Source organism: Nicotiana tabacum, chromosome 19, assembly GCF_000715075.1.
Source record: "Nicotiana tabacum cultivar K326 chromosome 19, ASM71507v2, whole genome shotgun sequence".
In the NCBI taxonomy this organism is placed as follows: Eukaryota; Viridiplantae; Streptophyta; class Magnoliopsida; order Solanales; family Solanaceae; genus Nicotiana; species Nicotiana tabacum.
In genome coordinates this window covers 63,771,282-63,798,968 of record NC_134098.1, presented here as the reverse complement: position 1 = coordinate 63,798,968, position 27,687 = coordinate 63,771,282, and the positions used below count along the sequence as shown (strand labels likewise).

General features: G+C 37.1%; 2 protein-coding genes and 3 non-coding genes across 14 annotated transcripts; 3 read left to right on the top strand and 2 right to left on the bottom strand.

Moving 5' to 3' along the window:
* The first annotated feature begins 4,933 nt into the window (after nt 1-4,933).
* LOC142174012 (small nucleolar RNA R41) lies at nt 4,934-5,029 on the top strand. Its single transcript, XR_012703375.1, has one exon. It is a non-coding gene; the product is annotated as a small nucleolar RNA R41 (small nucleolar RNA).
* Nucleotides 5,030-5,103: 74 nt separating this feature from the next.
* Nucleotides 5,104-5,185, top strand: LOC142174015 (small nucleolar RNA Z155). Its single transcript, XR_012703378.1, has one exon. It is a non-coding gene; the product is annotated as a small nucleolar RNA Z155 (small nucleolar RNA).
* Nucleotides 5,186-5,506: 321 nt separating this feature from the next.
* LOC142174016 (small nucleolar RNA Z155) lies at nt 5,507-5,587 on the top strand. The gene has a single exon (XR_012703379.1). It is a non-coding gene; the product is annotated as a small nucleolar RNA Z155 (small nucleolar RNA).
* Nucleotides 5,588-5,678: 91 nt separating this feature from the next.
* On the bottom strand, nt 5,679-15,319 carry LOC107796722 (metal tolerance protein 2-like). 10 transcript variants are annotated; one of them, XM_075237839.1, is made up of 12 exons: nt 14,703-15,318; nt 14,014-14,083; nt 13,386-13,483; nt 13,149-13,303; nt 12,285-12,400; nt 9,388-9,484; nt 7,715-7,799; nt 7,320-7,382; nt 7,075-7,189; nt 6,527-6,669; nt 6,169-6,274; nt 5,679-6,084 (listed from the first exon to the last, which is right to left on the bottom strand). In XM_075237839.1, exons 1-12 carry the CDS (start codon nt 15,060-15,062, stop codon nt 6,047-6,049), a joined length of 1,446 nt encoding a protein of 481 aa, XP_075093940.1. In that variant the 5' UTR covers nt 15,063-15,318; the 3' UTR covers nt 5,679-6,046. The 10 variants fall into 10 exon arrangements, with proteins under 10 accessions (XP_075093940.1, XP_075093937.1, XP_075093935.1 ...); XM_075237836.1 differs by having other exon boundaries at nt 6,183-6,274; nt 9,388-9,427; nt 14,703-15,312; XM_075237834.1 differs by having other exon boundaries at nt 6,183-6,274; nt 14,703-15,310.
* An 839-nt stretch (nt 15,320-16,158) lies between these two features.
* LOC107796723 (homeobox protein LUMINIDEPENDENS) lies at nt 16,159-27,473 on the bottom strand. Its single transcript, XM_075237833.1, is given in 14 exon segments — nt 16,159-17,297; nt 17,760-18,289; nt 22,187-22,609; nt 22,899-22,987; nt 23,058-23,101; nt 23,190-23,241; nt 23,315-23,444; nt 24,285-24,366; nt 24,369-24,386; nt 24,470-24,563; nt 24,658-25,007; nt 25,631-25,761; nt 26,239-26,266; nt 26,913-27,473. Coding segments are annotated over 14 exon segments (3,054 nt in total). The 5' UTR covers nt 27,078-27,473; the 3' UTR covers nt 16,159-16,379.
* Between the last annotated feature and the right edge of the window lie 214 nt (nt 27,474-27,687).

The window sequence follows — 27,687 nt, the reverse complement described above, 5'->3', positions numbered from 1 at the left end:
TCACTAATGAATTTCTAGGTAATCCTTCACTCAGCAACATACCTTACTTCCCCTTAGGAATCCATATTATCGAGCGAAAGAATACCTAACAGTCCTCTAGTGGTTTGTGCTCGTGAACGATCGGGTAACCTCCATTCGGTAGCAAACTTAGCTTCCTAGTGGGAATTTGCTATCGAACAAAAGATTATCTAATCATCCCCAAGTGGAAGCTTGTTTGTTTGCCTTGCTATCAAAGATCTTATTAATGTTGTCTTCATAGTATGCTTTCTGTTGATGCTTCATTAAATACCTTGCCAGAAAAACCCAATTGAGACAAAAACTAAACGAAAGGGAAAAAGAGTGTAGCACATACTTTCCGCTTGATTATCGTTCATCAGTAATAATATCCTTTGAGGTGTGCCACGTTCCAGTTGTTAGGCAACTTGTCTCCATTATGGTTCTCCAACTCGTATGAACCTTTCCCAGTGATAACTGAAATTCGGTAGGGACCTTCCCACGTTGGACCTAGCTTCCCCGCATTGAGCTCCTGGGTATTTGGGGTTACTTTCCTCATAACCAAGTCTCCTACTTTGAAATAATGAAAGTTGGCTCTTCGATTATAATATCGCTCCAATCTCTGCTTTTGAGCTACCATTCTTACATGCGTCGAGTCCCTGCATTTTTCGAGCAGTTCCAAGTTGATTAACATCGCTTCGTTGTTCGATTCTTCATCTGCCCGAAAATATCTCAAAGTAGGTTCACCTACTTCCACCAGGATTAGGGCTTCAGCACCGTACACGAAGGAAAAAGAAATTTCTCCTATACTCGACTTGGTCATTGTTCGGTAGGCCCATAGAACTCTGGGCAATTCTTCGGGCCATTTGCCCTTTGTTGCTTTCAACCTTTTCTTGAGGTTTTGAATAATTACTTTGTTTGTTGACTCCGCTTGACCGTTTGCGCTTGGATGATTAGGAAAAGACGTGATCCTCTTTATCTTCAAATCTCCAAGAATTTTTGTAACTTTTGCACCGATAAATTGTGGCACATTGTCGCATGCTAGCTCTTTTGGTATTCCGAACCTATAAATTAAATTTTCCCATAAGAAATCGACCACTTTGCATTCTCCGATCTTCTAATAAGGACTTGCCTCCACCCATTTAGAAAAATAGTCAGTCAAAATTAAAAGAAACCTTACCTTTCCGGGAGCCGGTGGCAGCAGTCTGACGATGTCCATCCCCCATTTCATGAATGGCCATGGGGACAGAACCGAATGTAAGGGTTATACTGGTTGATGTACTAGTGGTGCGTAGCATTGGCACTTAACACATTTTCGTACAAAATCTTTGGCGTCTTGTTCCATGCGAGGCTAGTAATATCCTGGCCGTACCAACTTCAGCACCAAAGAATCTGCGCCTGAGTGATTGTCGCATATCCCTTCATGGACTTCTCTCATGACATAATTAGCTTTTGACACTCTTAATAATCGAGCCAGTGGGACTTGGAAGGATCTTTTATACAATTGACCTCTCTTGAAGTTATAACGTGCAGCTTTGGCGCGTAACGCCTGTGATACTTTGGGGTCTTCGGGCAACTTCCCGTGCTCGAGATAGTTGATTATTTCATTTCTCCAGTCCCACACCAGATAGTCAAATTTACCTCGTAGTAACCAGCTGTATCCAGGACTGAGCTCATCAGTTGTACTACCGTTCCAAATTCTGATCCATTTTGCCTTATCCTCCCTCGGGATGTGAGTAATTGACCGCTCACGAAATTGTGTCAAAAGAGCCTAGACCTTTACCACATATTGTTGCATACTTTCTTCTTTGGTTTCAAAGATCTCGTAGACCTGATTTACCACCAGCTGCGAGTCATATTTAATTTCGATAACCTTAGAATCAAGTTCCCGGGCCAATTCGAGCCCTGCAATCAAAGCTTCATACTCTGCGTCATTGTTAGTTGAAGTGATTGTTCTGATGGCTTGCCTTAGGATTTCCCCCGAAGGCATGATTAAGACTATTCCGAGTCCAGACCCCTTTATGTTGGAAGCTTCATCCGTAAATAAGGTCCAGACCCCCGATGTAGATCCCGACACCATTACTGCCTCCTCGGTTGCCAAAGGCAGTAGTCCCGGACTGAAATCAGCCACGAAGTCAGCCAAGACTTGCGACTTAATTGCAGTCCTTGGTTTATATTCTATGTCAAACTCACTCATTTTGACGGCCCATTTGGCTAATCTGCCTGAGAGCTCTGGTTTATGGAGGATGTTCCACAAAGGGAAAGTAGTCACCACAACTATCGGTGACATTGGAAGTAGGGCCTCAGCTTCCGAGCGGCGACTACGAGAGCTAACGCTAGTTTTTCCAAATGTGGGTAGCGAGTTTCTGCTCCCGTTAAAATTTTGCTAACGTAATAAATGGGAAATTGCGTACCTTCGTCCTCTCTGACTAAAACTGCACTTACCGCAACTTCTGAAACCACGAGGTAGACTAGAATTGTTTCACACTTTTTCAATTTTGAGAACAATGGATGACTTGATAAGTACTTCTTCAGGTCTCTCAAAGCATGTTGGCACTCCGGTGTCCATTCAAAATTATTTTTCTTTTTGAGCAGCATGAAGAAGCGATGACATTTTTCCGACGACCGGGAAATGAACCTGCTCAAAGCTGCTAACCTTCCTGTGAGTCTTTGGACTTCCTTTACGTTTGACAATTGATCCGAGATATCGTCTATGGCCTTAATTTTATCGGGGTTTACCTCAATTCCGCTTTGTGAGGCTAGAAACCCAGGAACTTACCAGAACTAACCCCGAACACGCACTTCTCGGGGTTAAGTTTCATGTTATGCTTCCTTAGGATGTCGGATATTTCTTGTAAATGCTTAAGGTGCTCACCTATATTCAAAGACTTAACGAGCATATCGTCTATATAAACTTTCATGGTCTTTCCTATTTTGCTTTTCAAACATCTTATTTACTAGCCTTTGATAGGTGGCTCCAACGTTTTTCAGCCCGAAGGCATTACATTGTAATAATATGTACCGAAATTCATTATAAACGAAGTTTTTTCCTGATCTTCCGTGTTTATCTTAATTTGGTTGTACCCGGAATAAGCATCAAGGAAACTCATCAATTCGTGCCCGGTCGTGGCATCAATCATTTGATCGATATTTGGTAGTGGGGACGAGTCGTTCAGGCATGCCTTATTAAGATCTTTATAGTCTACGCACATGTAAAATTTATTGTTCTTCTTAGGAACTACTACTACATTGGCTAGCCAGTCCAGATATCTCACCTCTCGGACCGAACCGATTTTAAGCAAGCGAGTTACCTCTTCTTTGACGAATTTATTCTTGGCCTCGGCAATAGGGCGTTTCTTCCGACTTACCAGGGGTATGTTGGGATCTAAACTCAGCTTGTGCATGACTATTTCCATCGGGATACCTGTCATATCCTCGTGCGACCATGCAAAACAATCAGCATTAAATTTAATGAATTTAATAAAACCAGACCTGAGCTCCGGGTGCAATCCTGTCCCCAAATGGAATTTTCTTTGCATCTATACCCGGTTTTGGGGTAAAAATTGAAGTTATAGCCACTTTGCAAAAAAAATATAAAAAAAATACAAGCCTACTCACTTCACGATCAACTCCAAACTTATCGGATTTGAAGTTTAAAAAAAAATAGTATGAAGTGCAATGCACTTAAGGCCAATTAAGTCTAAAGTGCAAAAATTACACTTAAGATGCACTTAAGGCCAAGTAGGTATAAAGTGCAATAAATATTTTCATGCACTTAAGGTCAGAGAGGTCTGAAGTGCAATAAATATTTTCATGCACTTAAGGTCAGTGAGGTCTGAAGTGAAACAATTGCACTTCAAATGTACTTAAGGCCAAATAGGTCTAAAGTACAACTAATAATTTCATGCACTTAAGGTCAATAAGTCTGAAATGGAACAATTGCCCATAAGGCAAATGGTTTCATGCACTTAATGTACTTAAGGCCAATTAAGTAAAGTACAAAAATTACACTTAAGATGCACCAAATAGGTCTGAAGTGCAATAAATATTTTCATGCACTTAAGGTCAGAGAGGTTTGAAGTGAAAAAATTGCACTTCAGATGCACTTAAGACCAAATAGGTCTGAAGTGCAACCAACGTTTTCATGCACTTAAGGCCAAATAGGCTTGAAGTGTAAATTGTCCAGAAACAAAAATTTGTTCTTCGAATTTTAACAATCCAATATACGATTTAACACTTAAGAAAAAATATCATCAAGATGCACTTAAGGCCAAGTAGCTCAGATTTGAAACATAACCTTCAAATATCATCAAGAACAAATCCCAATCATCAATTTGTCAAAACAGCAATAAATCTAACGAACCCATTTTGCAATTAAGAAAAAAAATGAAGAAGAAACTCTATGCAATAAAAAAAAAATAAAGTGTAACAACAACTCACCACTGTAAAACATCATAAACTACCTTAAAATATATTCACAAAAATCATATAAAATTATTGTAACCCGAAGAAGAAGAAGAAGAAGAAGAAGAAGAAGGAGAAAAATGTCTGAAGTTGTTTAAACTTTGGGTATTAGTTAAAAAAAATTTAAAAGTGAATACAAGTTAAATGAGAGCGACCAAATAGGGCGTCCCGTGCAATTTTTACGCGTAGCCCGCTGTCCAACCAAGATGGGCCGTATCTACGAAAGCCCAGTCAGACAAAATCGTATAGGAACAAGGCATAAAACCCTAATTATTGTGGCAAGCACCTATATATAGCGTTCTAAAACTCCGTTAATTCACCACTTCATTATCTTCTCCACTCCTGTGAATACCTTCATCTTCTATAATGTTTCTGCATAGGCACGATAGTGATATTTTGAGTTTTTTTTTTCCTTCAAGTCGCGTTTACTAATATGACTTTGATTTTTTTGTTTGTGAAATAAAAGGAGATCGATGAGTAGGCTATGATGCTCAAATCTACCTATTTGCTGATAGGAGATTTTCTCCGTCTGTGATTAGTAACATAACCAATGGATCCTTCTGAGCCTACTCATATTTTCTTCCCAACTTTTGAACTTTCGTTTTGCTTTTATTTATAGATTTTTAAACTTCTTTTGTTCTGAACCATTGAAGTGATGATATCCGATTCAGGAATGTTTTATGTGTCGATCCCAAAAATCATCCAGACTACAATTATCTGATCAATGGTTCACCTCCTTTCTCTTTGTTTTTAAACTCTTTCCTTCTGATTCTACCTTTTTAGTTGTTTGGTTTATGTTCAGTGGATTTTAAACTTGTTTCAATTATTCAAATTTCAATGTGAGAAACCAGAACAAGTATTTTTTGAAAACTAAAAGCTAGCACTATGCATATTGTATCTAAAATTTAAAGTCTAATGAAACATTTGAAAAGATTAGAACAAATTTATGAAAGCTAAAAGGTAGCATTACCCTTCTGTTGTACCAGAAAAAGATAAAGAATAAAATTCAGAAAACGGTGTAAAAAAATTATGTTTGATCGTTTTGAACCATTGAAGTGATGATATCCGATTCAGGAATGTTAATATGTCGATCCCAAAAATCATCCAGACTACAATTATCTGATCAATGGTTCAACTCTTTTTTCTTTATTTTTTCAACCCTAATTTTTTCTACACTTTCAAATTCAGTAGAATTCAGACTTGTTCAAATTCCAGGAATGTGAGACACTACAACAAGATAATATCATTTGAAGACTGAAAATTTAGCCTCATAACTTGTACAAAAATGTTGTTGCACCACTAAAAGACATCTAATAACTAAATTTAGGAAAACAATGTCAAAAAGTTTCATTTGTGATCAGATTTGAGTAGTGTAGTATTATCATTAGAGCTAAGATCCAATATTGAGATTCTCATCAAAGCCTATGCAGCAAAATTTTGTGTTCCAAGCGGACAGGAGGTAACTATATTTGATTAGGATCTTTCCTCCCACTTCTACTGTCCACCAATTCCTTGTAAGGCTCTGGCATAGGTTGCCCTAGGCGTAGCTGAATGCTCACATGAACAATATCTGGTGCTGCCTCTATGATTAATTTCTCTGCTTCTTTTGCAACTTTTCCCGCATCCCTGGAAAGTTAACAAGCAGTCCCAAGTAAAATAAATGAGACTTATAAGAAAGCACACAAAGATCTGATGCCCCAGGTGAAGCACCTTGAATAGTGTACCTAATCAAGAGATCAGGAGGCATAGAAACTTCAACTTGAAGTAAAATCTGTCCTTGCAATAGATGTGGAGTTACACGCTCAATTATCATCTTCTGTAAAATCAATGAACAGTATCCCATGTCAAGATGTGCAGTGTGGGGATCATTGGTAAAGGACGGTCTGGAAGGGCAAGGAAATTAAGTTGGTAGAGGTTAGGTGTATCTTGGTGATTGTTTCATCTTACTAAATGTTGTAACAAAAGAATGTGAATTAGGACACCTAAAGTGCATGAAGGGCGAAGGCAAAATGCCAACAACCTCTCTTTAGGGTAAAGAACTGAAGAAAATCTAGAAAGGTAGAGATACCTGAGAAAAGTTTGTAGAAAATATGTTGTAAACTATATTTTCAATGTCTGCAAGCTCCATTGCAGAATGGTCTTGGGGGCCACACATTGTGTTAGCCTTCTGCTGAAACACAACAGTTGGTGGAATGTGTATAAGGGATGGCTCTACAAGTTGGAATCAACAATATTAGCCAGCAACAACAATCAAATAGAAAGTTAGCCCTGCAAGTGTTAACAATATCTTTTCATGATGACAAGACTGCATGTGACGATAAATGATACAGTGATGCGTAAAGCAATGTGATGACGGATTGGAAGAAGTTGCCGACAACTTGATATATACCTAGCCCGTGGCTTGAGGTCCCTTGACTACCCCCACTGAACACCCAGAAAAAGTGAAAAAATAACTTGCTGAAACACTCTAACCAACCATGTTCAGCTTTCCGGGTTTTGACAACGTTTTCTTTTTTCTTTTTTTAGGTTGTATTTGTTTAGCATTTCGCAACCACTACTATAAACAATTCTGAAGCCTCCATTAACATCTGCAGATGCGAGAAAAGTCATTAGTACCTATGTGTACGAAAACTTCAGCAATTTCGGGATGTAACTGCTGGATTTCACGGCGGACGTTTTCCCCGATTTCATGTGCGGCACTCACACTAGAAAAGGGGTCAACCTGCATATACTAAATGCCATTTTAAATCTGCCTAAGAAGCTGTATAACACATCTGATAATCATACAGGACATAAACAACGTAAATAAATTATGATAGGGGAATATCCCTATTAACTATTTGACATGACTTGCGAACTACCTCAACAATAACATCAAGATAGAGATATGAACCAGCCCTCCTTCCCCTCAGGTGACTGCATCCCTGCAGAGGTCAAATAAGCTGTTTATTTAATCTACAAGCAATTGAACAACAATCTGGAACAGTGTCCCAAGGTGAAGCCATCAAAGTGGAGTACTCTGAACCGTCAACCCATGTTTCTCAAATATCTCATCAGCATACATAATTAAGTGCTGACAAGTAGGTGGGAGAAGGGAATTTCTGACAACAGTATCAACATCAAGTAGGTGGGAGAAGGGAATTGCTGTCAACAGGATCAACATCAAAAAGACACAAAACTAAGTTGATAAAGTAGTATATAAATGAAAGTCGAGGAACAAAAATAAAATCGACTTCCTAGCAAGAGAATGACTTGCCTTAACTCCGTCAACTTGTAGAATCGTGCGCTTGAAAGGCTTCAGGGTATGTGAAGGAATAGCAGCATCAACCAATTCCAAGACACTATAAAAAAATGGATCGATACAATGGTCAAGTTAAAGCACTGGTAACCTCCAAAGAAAGCTTAAACACTATTTACTATTTGGAAACCAATCGACCACGTATGGAGAATATCCATTAACTTTTTTTTATCGGTAAGAATATCCATAACTTGCAAATGGCGAGTTGAAGTCTTTCTAGAGTGTATATTTCAAAAATAAATTAAGACTACATGATGTTAGAAGATAGCCACTAGCACATCTATATCAATATTACATTAATACCACCTGATGTAAAAAGATAACCATTAGCATATCTAATATCAACGTTACATCCTATGGAAAAGTCTTAACTAAGTTAGACCAGCTTCCAACAATCAACATAAATTACACTTCCAATCCTCAAATAAACCTAATATGGTCAACTATAGCCTTCAACTTGTCCAAAGCATGCAAGTTTACCCTTGGCTCAAGGACGACCACTTCCACAATTTAGTGCCCACTGAAGCTCAAAGGAGAGATCAATCCTACTTTTCTATGACAACAAAGCGTGCATTTCAGTTACCAATGAGGGCAGAGTCAGAGACTTGAAAAATCACACACCGACCCACAACAACCACCATTGGCGGACCCAGGATTTTATACAAGCAGGTTCAGATAAAAGACTAAATGTTCGGTTGCATCTGATAGTAGAAGCAATACTAGACTTGACAAATAGAATTTACCTTTTACTCTTTGTTTCGGTTCATAACAGAACCTTCAAAAAATGTTTTGCTCGCTATTTTTTTTTTTTTCAAATCCTGAGGTCGCCTTTTAAAAACATATAAAGATAAGTTTTAACGATAATTTATCTACTTTCTTATATTTAACAATTTATTAAATTTTACAAAATTTTATTTGATACCAAAATACTAAATTCTACTTATTCGTTAAAATTTACTAATTAACAAACTCTAAAATAAACTAGATTAATAACTTCTTTAATATAATAATTCTGGAACTATGAAAATATGCAAAACTAAAACAAATAATGATAAGTAAAAAACAAGTGTTTGGTCTTTTGAAGATTCATCTCAACAGTTCCATTCTTAAATAAATCTTCCAAAGACTAAAATTGTAAAGTTGGGCCATGGGTCTTTTAAATTTACCCATTTTTGGAAAAACTGTGAAAATAACATGAATGGGTAAGAGCTAAGACTCGATCCCTTGACCTTCTACTTTGATGACCCCGCTTGAACCATTGCACCATGGCTCACTGTTTTTGAAGTGGGTTCAACATTTATTATTTCACTTTATTTTGGTGCTTGGAAAAATAAGTTACATATAAAAATTATATAATTTTTTTACGAAGCGGATTCAACTGAACCTGCTTGAACCAACCTAGGTCCGCCCCTGACAACCACCCTTTGCCTTAGAAACTACTCCAACAAAAGGGGTGAAGAATGCATGCTTTATTTCTTGTCGTTCAAGTGCCCAACCAACAATGAAGATATGAAGGGTTAAGTTTATACCCTTTCCATCTTCAAACATATCTCAGATCTGCACAGGTTTAAAAAGAGAAGAAGATGATCAGGAATGCAAAATTTAAATAGCTCAGTAATTGGAAGACATACCTCTGATATCCGGTTTCAAGTCCAGCTTTCATGATCATGCCTGCAACAACAAGCCCAGCAAGTGGATCAAGGATCCTCACCCCAAGGATCGAACCACCTAATTTCATGAAGAGTTCAATTTAAAAAGCGAGACATCTTCTAATCACTCATTCAGTTGACTAAGACTTAATTTCAATTCAAAGGCTTGTTTCACTTCTACAAGCTTTTAGATAAAGCATTCTTCGAATAGTTGACTTGGATTGGATTTTTAAAAAATACATTACTCAAGTGCCCATTAAAATATCATAGACTTTACCCTAGAGCTCTTTGGTAATGGAAGTCTTTTCTTCCCTTTTCACACAGACTTTAAACTAAACCTTTTATTATCCTCATGTCCTGCTGCAGTTTCATTTTAGCTTAAGCATCTGAGAGATCCTTTATCTTATAAAAGAGAACTCTCTCTGGATTAGTATGTAACCTATAGAGTTCTCAACTTATATCTCTGAAAATGAGGAAGAATGCCACAGATTATGTAACATTGTCAGTTTGTAGCTTGACTATCTCCCTGTGAAATATCTGGGCGGCTCTAGATTCCCGTAATTGTAATGTGCTTACTAAGAAGATCATAATAAGAGTTAAGAGCTTGGAAAATAATAGACTTCATATGCAGCTACACTATAGCATATCAAAGACATTATTGTTGAAACCTTATCAAAAAGACGTTATTGTTGATACTCAGATATGTGTACTGCCTGCTTCTCTTACCTAAGAATGTCTGAGAGCTATTAAGCAAACATTTCACACTTTCCCTTCAACTGGATATGAGCCTAAAACCACTGGAACCAAAGAAAGATGGGAGGAGGTATGTTCTACCCACAAAGAGAGAGGACTTGGCCCTACCAACTCAGTACTGCAGATAAAGCTGTTATTCTGAGATAAATCCGGGCTTCTTCTGCAAAATTGCACTTTCTGGATAAGATCATCAATGTGATATTAAAGGCTAGAAGCTTAGGGAAATTAGTACCCTAACGTGAAATGACTACCCTTGGAAATGGACGAAAATCCTGCAACCATCTTTTCTACTGGTACAATATGTAGGCCTACGTACCACTGCACCCACTAGGTCCTCCTTCACTAGTGACCCCCTGAGTCATTCGGCTTAACTACTAAATTCCAGGTTCAAGATTTCACTGACGGAACAAACTGAAAATGCAAAAGAAGATATAGACTATTTTTTGAGACAGATTTAAAAAGGCCTTAAATTCAGCCCTTACCCTGTTTGTGAGGACACTTTGAGTGGCTAGCCTCCCTACTGGAAGGTTCAGCATAAAGCACTATTATCAAGCACTGATGCCCCAAAAGTAACTGTGTAATGGTGGAGGATTCTCTGGTTCAACATGACTACATGAGAGTGTGCAGCTATTCCTTTGTCTTGTTGCTAACATACCAAACGGAACTCTCAACTTTAGATAGACTAAATGAATATGCGTTGTTCAAACTGATACAATATACTAACACTACGCAACATGACTACTGCATCTTTCGACCAACTTCTGTTTATTACCCTTTCTTCAAGAGAGTGTGGGGAGAAAGATTACATTTATGTTCTAAAACTTGTTGTGTATCACAAACCACAGGCGGTCCAAAATGTTGTCATGAAATGGCAGTCAATTCCAAACTCCAAGGAAGTGAGAGCTTATCTCAGTTGGAAATTGGAATCATGATCTGAGGATCCTTGGAAAATACTAGAGGAAACACCAGAGGAAACCCTACTAGATCCTTGTAAACACCAAAGGAAACCCTACCAACAATAATCTCTTTTATTCTTTTAATATTGGTAGTACTCTGGCCAGTTTGAGCACACCTCAACTAATCAACCGGCAGCATGTCCAGCCACAAAAACAGCTTGACAAGGTAATCCTGCCCGCCAAAGCTGGAGCAAATGGGATCTCCAGGTTATTTATCTCATGCCTCAGCCACTAAACCATCCCCTTGGTGACCACCATAATCTTGTCTATTTACAATAATGAAGTCTTTCAAATTACCAAAAAGATCAAATCTCAGCATATATAAAACCTAAATCCACCAGAATAGACGAAATGCAAAGAGCCTAAGCATTTGCTTATACAGTAACCATAAATCATGGAAGATAGGAAACAGCCATGTTTGATTAGACAGACTTAGCAGCTGGGTCTATATTTCTTTACATTATTTTTCCTTTAATTCACTGAATCATTTAGTCTTTCAGTAATGTATCCTGACATTGGTGTACAAGTTCAATATTAGAGTTTAAAATAGTATAGGCACCACTCCCCAGGAAACAAAGCTTTTCGATTAAGAACTAACGAAGGGGAAAAAATACCGACAAGGTTAATGGGATGAATCAATAGCCCCAGTTCTAGATCCAGATTCCTCCTAGAAATGAACTAGATTCCTCTTAGAAATGAACATACTGGTATAGAACGAAGGGAAAACTTCACCACCAGCACGCAGTTAAATCTATCAAGCATACTAGCTATGAAAGTATAAACTGTTCTTGATTAACCATAACGATAGTAATTATTATAAACTCTTACATCGTCAGGATTATATATCATTGCATTTCAAAGCGCAAGATAGGGAATAAATTACTTATGCCCTAATTATTAAAGATAGATATTACAAACATATAATGCACAGTATCCACACAAAAAATTAAACGATTGTACAACTATAAAAACTCATTACTATGCTAGGCCAAACTAACAGTAACACGACAATACATATTAGCATCTCATGCTTAACGACAATCCCATACACACACTTTATTTAACTCTCAATGATACAATTAGACAAATCAAATGGTGAAACTTGTTTTCTAAAAGAACAGATTTATCTCCAGCCATAAGTAGGTAAAATTTGAGTATAAAGGTCATTACCAACTCCTACGAGAGCAACGACAGAGGATACTGCATCAGCACGATGATGCCAAGCATTGGCTTTCATCAGTCCACTGCCAATCTTATCCCCCGCTCTCTTTGTTATCCAGTATAATCTACAAGAAAAAATTATATAGATTGAGCACATATAGAGGAACAAACTCGCAGAAAAAGAACTAGTTTTCCTACAAAAGATAAATCAAAGAAATTTGTAGACGCATATTCTTCAGTAGCCAGTACTATCGGAGCATCTGACAAGAAGTATAGCGACTTCACTGTTTGCTTTTATAATCACTACAAAGCAACTGTTTTTCATAATAATAAAACTGCTTCACAAACTCGGGATCCCGCCTGCACACAATACAACTCAGCAGATATATGCGTGTGTGCGTATAGCTTCTCTAAATATAGGAGCACAATGGAAAATATGTGCTCAAAACAAATAGGAACCCAGTCAATTATCCTTTCTTTTTCATACTTCAGGGTTCTATCGGAAAGTCCAATGTAAGTTTTCTAATGCTAAAGGGTGGCAGAGATGATCTCCCCCAACAGTATCTTGCAGCAATCACTAGACGGAAAGCTTGAGAGAAAACCTCACAATTGTTGGGTTATTCACCACTCTTTTGCACTAGTATAGAATGAAAGTGATGCTCAGTCAGTATTTCGGCAGAAGTCTTCTTATCTTCCTTTTTTTTTAAAGTAAACTAATATAAACATACATACCTTTTTTACAGGATTAACCTACCACATCATACAACAAGGGAAATAATAAAGATTGCTAGAGTCATTAACAATCTCAGAAAAGGATAGAAGAGGGGACAATTTCTTTTATTTTTTTCTGATTAAGGTGAAAATGACTCTTACCCTTCTTTAACAGCTATAGAGAGTATAGTCACATTCAAAGCAAGAATAGGGTGATCCATATCTATTCCATGGTGATGTCCACTATGATGTTGCTCATGCACGTCCAGATGACTCAATGACTGGTTAACAACTTCGGGCGCTGTAGACCATAATCCCTGCAACAAATGTCCCAAGAATTTTAAAACAGTAGAGAACATAGAATCCTAGAGATATTAAATACTAGCAGTAGTACAATACCAGCAAAACATCTAAAGCATGCCATCCAATACCTCCAGCAGTAGCCAATAGTACACCAGAAATTCCAAGAGCTCCAAGAGTCTCAAATTTACCATGTCCTACTCATATAAATTAAAAAAGTCAGTTGCAAAATCAGAAGCATGATTTGATCAGATAACATTGAGCTTTCAATAAATAATCTAGTAAGAATTCAATTTCACTAACTATTGATATAAACTTATGTTCTCTATCAAACTAACTTTTCAACCATCACTTTAATGTTTTTTCCCACTACTAGTAATATAATATATGAGTCAGATGTACATATTTAAACTCCACGCCCAATCAAACGTGTGTCAAACAAAATATGAATGGAGGGAGTGCATGTTTCTAGGGCATTCTGCCTTTCACTAAGTTGTAAAAATAGATTCATACCTTGTTAGCTCTATGATATTCTATATTGATTAGATTTTACCAAATCACCCATGGGAACAAACCCTGCCCTTACGTAACTTAATAATTAGGTTGGCATTTATTACGCCCACCTATTACACAAGTAAATGCAAACAGAAAATTAAAAGGTAAAATCATGCAAGACCAAGTGATGTAAGATCAAAAGAGTAAAGTGTAGATACAAATCAAGAGTGACCATAAGGATGTTCTTTGTCCTTGGGAACCCTTGCAGCTTTAAACGACAACAATGCCACTCCACTCAGAACCTGCAAAGACAGAAATTGAACATTAGACGTTAATGTTTACAAAGTTGTTTCAACATCACTCTGACCTCCGGGAGAGGATGCAAGTGTTAGGTGGCAGGTCCATCCGAACCCACCAGATTCAACTCGACTTCTAAATACACAATTAATATTTTGTTTAAAATATGTATTTATACGGACAGACCGCTGCATACAACTTGATCACTCTATATATAAAAGTTAACCTTTTCAATTGCATATTATTCTGAGACCATACCCACCATCACAAATTTAGTTCTTTCGTAGATTTTTTTTCTAGCCATTGACTTAAAATAGTGAATTCGCCTCAATTCTCAAATGGTCAAGAGAATTAACACTAGCTAACAGATAGATATGACTAACACTTGATCTTTCTATATAAATAAAGTTAAAAATCTTTTTCAATTATATATTTACGCTAAAACCACCTCCACAATCACTTTACTTCTTCTATAAACCAAGAAACAGATTTTTTTTCTGGACACCTGACTTAAAATCCTGGATTCGCTTCTATTTTGAAAAGGTCAAGAGATACAAGTGGAACAAAATAGTTCATTTTATAGATCAAAGCTAGCTAACAAATAGACTATGAGTAGATAGGTACCACATCGGAGATAGAATGGGCGGCATCAGCGATAATGGCGGTGCTACCGCATATATAACCTGTGAAAGCTTTACTGGCGGCGAGGCCAATATCAGCAGCGAGGCCAAGCCGGAAAATCCTCTCGCCGTCTTTACCGGAGCGGAGGTCGTCATGGTCATGATGTGAATGTGAATGCCCCATATGCCATCTTTTCTGAAGCATAAAGCTGCGATTCCCAATACTTGTAGCTGAATCATCATTATCGAATTGCAAATTGGGAGATAGATATAGAGGAGTGAAATTGTTATTGTATCTAATAGTTGATGCTATATACGTTTTTCGTATTCGATTTAGATTGCTTGAAATGAATCTAGCTACCATGTTTAGAAGTTCTATGAAATTTGGGAGAATTGCTCGGATTTGAGACGCCGATGAAGAGTGATTAAAGAAAGCAACTGATTAAGTGATTATCCATGGAGTTGTAATAGTTAATTACCGTTTTCCGCCATTAAAAATTAATCGTTTGGATGTGCAAGAAAGAATCAGATACTTCGCGTAGTACCCGTCAAGTTGTATAATCACCAATCTTTTTTGATTTTCTTGTTTTTGTAGTTTGTATGTAAAATTACATGTTTTGTAATGTAAAAGAAAAATCACGAAGCTGCAGCTAAATTTTAATAAGTGTAACTTAAATTGTCCTAAAATTTCCAAGCTATTAAGTCTAACCCCGATCATGAACGACAAATATTGCTTCGTTTTCTTTTGCCAATGACAACTACGTACTAATAGTAGTATAATAACTACTGCCCTCCATTTCATTTCAGTCGAATATATTTGACTGGACACAAAATTTTAAAAAAAAAATTCTTTTAAACTTGTGAGGTAAAATAAGACATATATATTTTGTGTGATTATAAATCATTACATAAAAATTATAAAAAATGATCATTCTTTTTAACACGTCACATAAATTGAAACGGGTGAAATAATTATTTTGAATTTCATATAGTCCGATATATAGCATTTGATGTAAAACAATTACTATCTTTTCTAACCGCTGGTCCAAAAGATAGAAAGTTTTGTACAACAAGCGATCAAAAGTAGTCCACTCAATCAAGGCATAGTGTTAACCCCTGACCAGGACTAATTTATACTCCCTCCCATTCATAATAAATAATATTTTTGTATTTGGCACACCCTTAAAAAAAAATACTCTTATAGAAAAAAAATATTTTGAAAATTACCCTTAATTAAAATCTACATATTATTAACTTGACACAATTGAATATATAAATAAGGACGAATTTTAAAAAAAAAAAAATTAATTTTTTCTTGATTATATAAAAGGACAATTATTTTGGACCAAAATAAAGAGATCAAAAAGTCACTTATTATCGACCGATTCCACAATATCCTTTGCACGAAAAAAAACACTCAATTAGCAAATAATCTTCACTTCTACCAAAAGTACTAGGATGACTGCAAGTGAGCTAAATTTCATTTTTTTTCTTCTTTTTGCTGTTGACATGTAATCTAAAGGTATCGATTGGGAAACAGAATAAAGTGATGTAACATGCTGACATTACAGGTTTACAACCATCTCACGTTGCAAATCCCCTCTTGAAAATATCCTACTCTATCCTAAACACTAACAAACATCTCTTGTCAAAAGAATTAAATGGTCAGCCGTTTGAGAGGTTATCTTCTTCTATCACCCCACCTCCTATTTCCACCATCGTCAGGACCACGGTAACCGGAATGATAACTGGGATTTCGCGATGTAGACAAATCCGATCTGTAGTTTTCTCTCATATTCATCCTATGTTCTGAGTGATTCCATCTTCCTACTTGTTCTTGACGCCTAACAGGACTATTATCAGGACTCCAAGACTCAAATCCAGCCTCCTCCACATAATTTCCTCTCCATGCAGCATGTTGTAGTCCAGGTTCTACATGCCCGGCAAGATGTGCATTATAATGGTTCGGGATCGAATTTTCTTGATAACCCCGATTTAGAGCAGAACCCGACATAGTTCCCCACATATGTTCAGGTGTGTAGCCAGGTTGTGGCTGGGTTTGTAGTTGTGGCCTTGGTGGTGTATGTGATACTGCCATTTGAGGCATATGTAGGCTTACAGTTCTTTGTTGTACATTAGCTATAGGCATTGGCGAGGATCTAATATTACCAGATGTTTCACCCTGGATTCTTGTGGTTGCTGCAGTGGCACTGTGTAGATTGTATTCCGTCAATCCAAAGGGAGAGTAATTATTTCTATTTACGGCTGGTTCTGAGGCAGATAATTGTGAATGCATAGGATTTGCTAGGACAGTCTGGTTTAGATTAGGATTTAATGGAGACGGTCGATGATCCTTTTCAAAAGATCCTGCAGCTGCTTGAAGCAGTGATAGTTGTTGGGCCAATTGTGGGGCTATCGGCAATTGCTGTGATGCTAACATTGTGGTGGATGTACTCTGCGGATATATTGAGCTGCTAGCTTGAAGCTTTTCTTGTGAACGGACCAAACCTGCAAGTCGGGTTGCACCATTTGCTTCTGGAACCGCCATTAAACTTCTCTGCGAGAAAGGATTTTTAGCAAAGTTCTGCATTGATCCACTCTGCACGAAAAAAAGAAAAAAAAAATTTAGAGCTGTTTCAGAGAAGTACCAAGATGGCAATAAGAGGGTATAGGACAACAATTAATTGGTGATATTAAGGCCTCCATTAATTTTTGTAGTATCATGATAAACAGAACATACTTTTTTTTTTGGTCCGATCAAAGAAAAAGCAACTTCGGATTTATCACCGTGATCTGCAGGGCTTTATTTGAATTCATAATTGTTTTATTAATTTATTTTATTTCGCATAACATCGTGTAGTTGAAAACCGACCAGTAAACCTCAAATGGGTTGGATAAAGTGAAGCAGAAAAGAAGATGAAGAAGAAACTCTTGCCGTTATGCATGTCAGCAAGTAAAAATAGAATAGAGAGAGAGAGAAGAGGAGGCAATGCAAGAAAAGAAGGCCCGCCCAAGTTCCATAAAACGTAAAAGTGGTACAAAATGTGACTAAATAACGCACCGTTCCAGGATCACTGGAAGGAGTAGGGGATGGAAGAGAAACTTCAACTTTCTTCTCAGCAATTCTGCCTAAATCTGTTACACTGTTCAGTGAATTCATCCCATTTGCTTTGATCATATCAAGCAGCTTCACAGTTTCCTCACTGGACAAGTTTCCAGCTTGGCCAGATGTCAAGGCATAAACCAACTCGGGATTTTTTAGCAGTACGGCAAGCAACTCTACATCTGGTTCTGCTGTAGTTGCAATGCCATTTGACGTACTGGCTGATGCAGCTTCAGTTTCTTCGTCCTCCGGCCGCAAAACAACTGTTTCAGCACCTTCAGTGTCTGGTAATTGCTCAATCGGAATTTCTGTGGTTAATGTGTCATCAGGGTCCATTTCACGGTCCCAAGGTTCCTTGGGGTTCAACGGAATTTCTTGGACTGTCCTGTAAATGGTTTCCCTCTCTCGACGGATTCTTTTATTCTGAATGTCAACTTCTTTGCTCTCACCCCCAGCACAAACCTTCCATGCATCACTCATCGTCACCTCTGCATCAAACAAAAAAGGTTGGAAAAGGCTAATTGAAGAATAAGGACGGCCATTAATTTCTGAGAAATCCTAGTTTTGTGTTGGTACATTATCTCCCAAACAAGATACTAGCAGCTGTTGACGAGGGGCCAGAATTACACTGAATGCCAATGTCCTTATTAATGTTGAATAATTGGGCCCAACGGCACATGGTGAAGTGGTAAAGACCTTGAGCCAAATAAATAAAAGAGTCACTACTTTCCACCCCTACCTCGTGTCCGCAAAAAAAAGGACAAAATATAAATCATATTACAATCCAACATTAAAATGAAAGCCATGTCCGCACCACTAATTAACATTTGAAACACTTAATTACTTTCCCTGTCCACAAATTTGGAGCTCAAGTAAAAACAACAAGTTATATAGCTGCAATCAACCAACTTATTTAAGTTTGTTAAGCTTCAAATTTAGATTTGGCTTCTTGGAATCACATGCGGTAGTAAGTACGTAAAAAACTTGCTGAATGCTGGCATTCCTACTTATATATGCAAAAGATGGATTGCATTTGACCTTCCGAAATGTGCATCTACAAGCAGCACTGGATGGTGCTTTCGTTAATGAGTTTATCTAACACCTTTTATTATGCTAAGATGTGCTATGCTTTTTGGGGTAAGGGGTGATCAGTTAATCTTGCAGCAGAGTATCATCAAAGACGGTCCAAGATTTCTCTTCCTTTTCTGTGTGTGTGTGTGTGTTTTGGGGTGGGGTGGGGGGGGAGGGGGGTTACGGAGGATAAGGAACTGACAGTCCAAATATTATGTCTTATCAATTTATGTCTGTTTAGCCATAAGAAAGATCTTATATCTGCGGCAACCCTTGTTTCCCTCTTGTTTAGTCCCAAAAAAACTGCCTCCCAGGGAGAGAAACGGATGGGGTTAGTCATTCTCTGCAGTTCAACAAATCCCACATATCCTGCTATCGAATTTTCTTTTTGTATAGAGTGTAGCCTCTAATATCTTTTGCTATCAAACCAACCAATAGAAAGTATTAAAAGGATAAAATAAAACGTCAAGCTTCTCAATGAATTACATATAGAATTTTCATCATCCCAAAATCTTCACTCGCTAATTGATATTGGAAAAGGGGGGGGGGGGGAGTAGCTGATGAAAGTGAACAGTCAGTAGACAACATCTAGCCAGCTATTGGAAGAGCAGACAACTATTGTTCACGCCTTTAAAAAAAGTCATTTCAAAGGTGCACCTTTTACAGACAATCCATGAAAAATATATTTTGCGGAAAATGTTTTACAACTGGTCATCATTTTCTCGATCATTTCCAAGGTTTTATGCAAAATAAAAATGGCATATGGTAATCATGCAATGTGCAGGATAAGATGAGAGAATAGTTCGTTAATAATATTTTTGATAATTAGATATTAAAATAATGTTGAACTGTTGATTGAAGCGATAAGGAGTAAGAGTTAGAATATTTGTAAAGAAAAATGACTCCATCTTGCATAAGCTTTTGTCCAAAGGTACTTAAACACTAGAAAACGTTTTTCTTGATTAAACAGTTTCGCGAAAATATTTTCCATCATGCCAAACACCGCATTTTTGTCAGAAAATAAATACAAAACCGTACACTTGAAAAAATAGGAACACACATTTGGCTTCATCAATGTTTCATGTCAAACTAAGTTCAGCATTTGACCAAAACTAAAATTCTGATAGATAAAACACCATGTGCTAATAAGAATTTTGCAGAACCATGGCTAGTTATGATATGGGCTGATAATAATGTGTAGATCTAATTAGACGCGAGTAATAATTTTAACTGGGAAAGGGTATCAGTGTTGTCAAAGGCGAAAAGCACTAAAGAGCGCTCTAAGTCAATTGAGGCTTTAAGCGCAAAGCATAACTTAAGTGTGGGCTTTCGTTAAAAAAGGCGCAATGCAAGAAAAAAATAAAAATATATATGCAATTCAAGAAAAAAGTAATAAATTCATTCATATTGTTTTCCTTAACAACTAATGCACTTATTTGCAATTATATTTGTAGTCTAGTATTGCTCCATTCAAGATACAACTTATGGGCAATAAGGGGCACGTCTTGGTGCCTTGCCTGCACTGAAACACAGCTCAAGTGAGGCGAAGTGCTCTCCTTGAGCTTTTCTGAGCTTCAAGGCTTAAGTGAGCCTTTGATGTGGAAAATGATTTGCTTTTATTTTTTTGGTCTAGAGCATTTTCCACAACTTTAAAACAACCAAAAACAGGAAAAAACATAATGTACTCTGTACCTAGTGATCGAGCCTTTTGTAAAAAGTTTATGCCAATGAAAGGTCAAAGTATAAAAGACTAGGTGATACAGCATACTCCTACCTTAAATATAGTGTTCTTGCCTCTCAATCTGATAATTTATGAAATCACACTATATGCAGTTATAAGTAAATATCATGTTAAAAATAGATTGATACCCTCCCAAGACGGGTCTCCCACAAAGTTCCATTAACTTTTACTCCACTGCTTCTTTCTTTGATTATTCTTCTCTGCTTAATTTTAAGCATAATTAGGAACATATTCCTCCGGATCGGGCAAAAAGAAATTACCCTTAACCGCAAGTAGGATTTCCTTAACAATGCAACGCACGCTTATCAATCAACTGCTCCACAGAAAACCCATAATTTCCAAGAGATTTTTGAAATACAACACAAAAACCAAATGGAAAAAACTGCTAGGTAAGATTAAAATCTAAACCACACATAAGATGCCCAATTGCTAGTTTAACCATGGAAAAACAATTGTTTGCTTCAGAAATGCTTCTATAATTTAGTTTTACCAAGAAGCACTCATATTTCCATGCTAATGGTTACTATAGTAACGGATCTATGGATCACAAGAGACACCAGAGCATCTTTAGGTCAACTACCGTGAAAAATACAATTAGAGACCAAAGCCAACTTTTTCTTTTTCTTTTTCTTTCTCCTTTTTTGTAAGTTAGATACCGATGCTAACTTTCCTAGTTAGAGACCAAGGCTGAGTTGCTAACTACTACTATGGAGACATGTCGCAATCGCATCTTGCGTATTTGTAGCAGGTGCTATCTTTGCGGAAACGAAACAGAAAGTGTGAATCATCTTTTTGTTCACTGTGATGCAACGAGAAACTTTGGTAAATCTTCCTGAATTTGGTGGGCAGTGGCGGAGCCGCCTTATAGCAAGGGGTGTCAACACCCCTTCGCAACAAAAATACATCGTGTAGGTAGGTTTAAAAAAATTATGTATATATATTATATGTTACCCTTAATAAAAATCTTGGCTCCGCCGTGGATAGTGGAGCTTAGAAGGGTGATGCCTACAACTCAATTGCTACAAAACTGGTCCCTAAGGAAAAGAAATAGAAGACAAAAATTATGGTGGAATACCATATTGGCATGTATTTGGTGGACCCTATGGAAGGAAAGGAATGCCAGATGTTTTGAAGACAAAGCATGCTCGATCCAGCAAATCAAGCCCAAGAGTAGACTTTTGTTTTCTTTGTGGTGTAAAGAGGAATTCGAAAATGATGCAGAATAGATATTTAGCCTATTAGAATCCCTATAAGATTAGAATGAGGTTTTCTTTTGGTTTTTGTTCACTTGTACATATTTCAGCACTTTCTTGTTGCTGCTGACATTATAAAACTTACCATTTCTCAAAAAAAGGGAGAAGAAATTGAGAAACGAGCAATATTAGACAAGATAGGAAATTGGTTATGATCTAATTTCATCGAATTTGGAAGCAAACCTAGAGCCTAAAGAGTATCAAGTGATTATCTAATGTTCCTCTTTTCGGACGATCAAAAACAAAACTAATGTTCCCCCTTTTCTGAAATCTACAGGTTAGCAAGAACAGCCTTTCAGTAAAAACAAAAGCAAATTTACCTGGTGGTTTGCACCAAGGGATCTGCATTCTCCTGCACCTTTTCCATGGAGGTTCTTCTACGTCAAAACTCAACTTGCGATGACTTTCCTGCTGATTGGACCCTTTCAAGGCAACACTATCAAGCTTTTCATGTTCATCATCTTTAGGACAACCTTGCAATTTTGGAGCTCCCTGCAAGATATCATCTTGTGGAGAGGTAACTCCATTTGGAGCTTCAGGTTTCACCAGAGAACTCTCATCATTTTTAGCTTTCCCATATTTACTCTGCATAAATTGAGCACGCATTTTTGCTTTTTGGATATCATCTGCTGAAAGTGGGCGGCCTTGAGTTGCAGTTGCTGGTCTTCCTACTGCTAGGCTCCTTCCCGTCGTTCTTTGGCTTGGTTGTTCCATTAGCTGAACTTTTCTTCGCTCTCGAGTTTCTGAAGTAGCTAAGGCACTCAACGATGTGCAAGTGATAAGAAAACAGAAAAAGAGAGAAAAGAAACATAGCTATTTTCTTATATGGTCAAATCTATTTGATGAATATGTCATATTGAAACTTCTGAATACTCGTTATTTAGAGCATGAAAATAGATGAGAAATCCAAATTTCTGCTGACAGTTTACTGTCCATGGAAGGAGGAGCCATCATTCAATCAAGACAAATGAGGACCTTATACTTTCATAAATATTGATAAACTGAATTAAACACAGAGGCATCTAAGGATACTAGACGCTAAAGCTCCTTTATTAAGCCTCTTGTTAGAGTCATCTGAAGATGCTGTAAGCAATTTAACTGGATGTGGAGAATCCAACTTCCTGAAAGAGAGGTGTGTGTTCAGAAATTCATCAACAATTACAAAAAACAAGGCAGTAAGAACACACAGACCTCGAATTCTCTGAAGGTCCACAGAGGTTTGCATGAGATTCTCCCTAGAAGACCAAAAGGAAGGAAAACAATTACCAATAGAAGACCCAGAATCTTCTTAACCAAATTCATTTAAGTTATCAATGAACTTACGACGTCCTCAGCTTTTGAGTTCCATATTTCATCGCCCATAACTTCACTAATGCTGCAAAACAACAATAAAAGTGTTGATAACTAAGAAAAGTTAAACAGTTCTTTGAGACAAAACCAAAGCTTACCTCTGCTGCAATAGCAACTCATCCTGCACATCACTAGCAGATTTAATCCCATTACGTTTCTTCATAGCCTGGCTCTTTGCAAACATTTTGCTCCATTTTGCAAGCAAAATTCTTGCCCTGTTTGAGATATCTGATCTTCAAATCAGATGAATGAGATCCAAAACACTGATGGGGCTAAAGGAGGATTCATCACACTCAACCACCCCCTCTTCCCGAAAAAGTATATATATGGTGCAGTACAAATTACAAAAGTCTCATGAAAATACAGTAGAAATTCCACCTAAATATTAGACTAAATTATTATGAGTGGCTGAAACAAATAAAAGGAACTGCAAGCACATCATATCTAGTGTCTTCTTGGTTCTTATCCAACAAATTTTAAACTACTGATGTAGTCCAGAGATATACATATACACCATTCTTCCCTGAGTCTTTCCAAATGTCTCTCGGAATATGATCAGTTAAAGTATCAAATCAGGACCTTTAAATATTTTACACATCAAAACTCCAAAAATCATCCGAGACAATGAGATATATAATTGAGTGTACAGACAGTGCAGTAGTTCCAGAACAATGTCTTCATTTGACAGCAAAAACACAACAAATCATCTGAGATAATCTAATGAAAATGATTACAGTACCAGTACAGTGATTTCCAAGTAATGTCCTAATATCACATGCCTTATAGGAATATTTCTTAAGAGCAGCACTATGTAATGTATGATTCACAGAGTAAATAGCTCAATAGAGATGCTTCAGTGTTGGTATAAAATGCTGTGCCGACTTAATTTGACACTTATTCCCATATATCCAACTTAGTTTCAGATACTTCTGTAATATCTCAATAATGTGAAGTTTCCAGCCAAGCTACCAGATAGGTATAAGCCATGGAGATCAACAGTTTAAATTTTTTAATGTATTTTGTAGCAAAAAGATGCACAGAGATAAAATAAGGCGCATGACAACACACCTGGAGTCCGATAAAATCGCAGTCTATTAACACTCTGCAGTATAGCAGACATATGTACAGGAAATGCTTTGTGTAGTTGTGTAGCGGAAGATGGCATAGTACCTACAACCATTAGAACAACAATTTGTTGCAGAAAAAGTTGATATTATGGGCCAATTATCTAAAATTAAGGGATGAATATAGACCTTAAGGATGATATGAAGAACACCGGTTTGTTCTTCGACAGCTGCTTGACTCAACCATGTAGCCAAAATCATTACACCGCCTTTAGCTAAAAACCTACAAATATGTTATTAAGAAAACCAATTATATTGGGAAAGGAGTAAACTAGTACTTATATAACTAAAATTCAACGACCATAATTCTCAAGTACCAAAATAGCACGGAAGGGTTTTGTACTTCCAAGATCCAGTCCATCAACTTAACCTGCCCAGAGAAGGTTTCTTCTTTTCTCATTAAAGTAAGGATATTATCAAGAAAATGTTTATCTGTCTCCTCTATGCCAGTTAGGACCTCATCCTGTGTAGAACAAGATGGCCCCACGTCTGTACAGGTTGGAGCCACGCTGTCTAGAGGAACTGGCTCTGTGTGTGAACTAGGATCAGAACTCAATGGGATCGGACAAGGCCCTTCAATAAATGCATTTGATATGCTAGCCTTCTCTCTAGACAACCTCAGGAACTTTCTAACTCTTGTACGCTGAGCTGTAAAGAAGTCACGCACCTGCAAATGCAGACATGGTATTCAAACAAGCTGTGTAAGTTGTCAGAAGATGAAATTAAAGAATGCACAGATCTTATATCATCGTTTAACTAAAATTGCACCAAGGAAAGCCACTGAATGACTATGCAGAGTGGATTAAGGAATCCGTCCATACACATATCGCCAAAAAGGCAAAGAAGAAAAGGGGAACATATATCTAAGGAGCTATACTTTACATAATAAGATGCATAATTCCATAACAAGCTGTTCTCATTTCTCAAAAGCAATAGTGTGCCTAATATCCAAAATAGAAAAACTGAAACAAGAAAGATGGTGCAACTAATATACCAACATGTGCTCGTTTCGAAGTTTTAAAGGGTGATTCCAAGGAAAAAGATAATCTTTTGAACAATCATGACTCATGAGCATAGGAGTAAAACACACCATTGCATGAAACAAAGGTAAGATACTAAAATTTACAAGTCAAACCACTGTTCTTATTGATCTACGATCCAAACCCAATTTAAGCCAAGGAATCCAATCAAATATGAAATAGTCAAACATTCAGAAATATAGAGAAGTTTAAACAAGATTACAGCCAGGTGGAATGGGGAATGGATTACTCAAACTGAAAAAGAACACACCTGTGTGACTGTGACACCAAAAAGAGCACTAATTTCACGGGTTTCCTTCTTGTTGATTGCGTCTTTGATAGAGAAAACAGACTGCATATACTTTATTGCCTTGGGATTTAGAAGATCTCGTGGCCTTTTGCCTGCAACAGGAGATGTTAAACTATCAGAATACAAATGGAATCAGAGTAGCTCGTACAAAAGTTTAAGAAGTCAAGATCATCATTTATGATAATAATCAAAAAGACATATTACATGCAATTTGGATCAAAAGATCACCTTGTAAGAGAAAACTATGACAGTAGCAACTGAGTTCACTTAGATCATTAAGCTAGTTCCCATTAAACATCAAGACAAGTAATTCTGGTAGATGACGCAATGATGTACGTGGCAACAAAAAGAAAGTAAACTACTATTAAAGCAAATAAAATAAAATAGAACCTTCAAACGTAAACAAACATAGTTATGTAGTATAATCAATATGCAAAAGATAATATAGAGTAACCAATCAACATGTCACTGTGACCTACTGTTTTTTCATTCTCAAAGGATCCAAGTCTATCAAATTTAAAACTTGACCACAAAAGCATCATCATTTAATTTCGGCCATGGGGGCTTACCAATTTTTATTGAAAGAGCTCCAGCAGCCTGCACAGTGGAAGAAAAAATGAATGAGCAATCAGTCAGAGGAAAATTTTGCACTTTGAGTGTCAAAAGTTGACAACAATGTCTAAGTACTGATTGAAACAATTAATATAGCAACAGTTAGATTTAATTATAATAGAGAATGACATTCGCCCATTAGTGACAGAAATTATAAGTTTTCTCCTTAGCAAAAACATTACGCAATTCAAGGTAACTAAACACAGGAATATTATTTTACTGAGGAAAACATTTTCTGTGAAACAAATTTCTAAAACGCAAAATACACCTGAGATCTTAAATTTTCTGAACGCAAATGTAATACAACAGGTAGCTAGTGTTTTTCTATCCTTCTGGATAAACAGAAGCTAAAAGACATGCTAGTCCTCAACTCAAAAAAGAAAAAGATTGGATAAAGATTGCTAGTCTCAAACTATTTTTAATCCTTCAATTGTACAACCACAAAAAGAATGTTGCTTATGACCAACACAAAAGCATTACCATTTTTGTACAGTAAAGGCGAATCTAAATTAACTAATTGAGATACAACTTAATGAACTGTCAACTTAACCAATGCCAGTTCCTACATTACCATAAACAGAAATAAGTAATAAAATAATTTTGTAAAAACAATAAAGATAAGAAGACTAACCATCTCTTGAGAGAGGGGATTGACGCCAGTGAGGTTGCATTGACGTAAAACGATGTTTTCGAGCTGATCAATCTGGTTACGGAGAAGTTCCTTCTGCGAGTCGAACAAGGTCATGAATGACGCCGTCGGACTGGACAACAAGGCTAGTTGTAATTGATTTTCCATTGTAGATTCCGCCAATCGAAACTTCTAACCTCGAAGCAATAGATCGTATGAATTCACGCATCAGAATCAGCCAATTGAAGAAGAGGACTAGGGCTAAATTCAATCAGGATAAGTTCTAGGGTTTCCACAGCAGCTAATGTAAAGGGGAAAGATGTTTGGACAATACTGAAGAAGAATGAAAGAGGAACGCTGTGGTTTGTCCCCCACCTGTTTGAAGAAAGGCAAGAGAGGACGCCGAAGGATAAAATAAGCGACGGGCAAAATTTGAGAATTGAGAGATGATGGACGGAGTGAACTGAAGTAGAAACCCCAGGGGCTCCTAAAGGCTTGCCGAGTTTGGTAGCAGATGTCCAACTTTTGGGGGCTTGTTTTTTCTCCCTCTAGTTCACCTTCTTCTTCTTCTTTTTTTTTTTTTAACTTGTTTATACTCAATAATGTTATTTTTTAAATAAACAAATGGGCATAATCACAAAAGATTATTAGCCCGTTTGGCCAAGCTGTAAAAATCAATTTATTTTGAGAAGTATTTTTTCTCAAAAGTACTTTTGGTGAAAAGCAGTTTAGGTTTGGCGAATTAATTTAAAAAATACTTTTGGGCAGCAATTAGTGT

What these genes read in the sequence shown, in the direction of transcription:
- LOC107796722 (XM_075237834.1), bottom strand. Translation starts at nt 15,062, where the DNA reads ATGGTAGCTAGATTCATTTCAAGCAATCTAAATCGAATACGAAAAACG. An exon ending in GGACAAAGAACATCCTTATG is followed by an intron (nt 13,484 to 14,013) that starts GTCACTCTTGAT and finishes TTATATGAGTAG; the next exon opens with GACATGGTAAATTTGAGACT. An exon ending in TTTCTACAAACTTTTCTCAG is followed by an intron (nt 6,275 to 6,526) that starts GTATCTCTACCT and finishes TTGATTTTACAG; the next exon opens with AAGATGATAATTGAGCGTGT.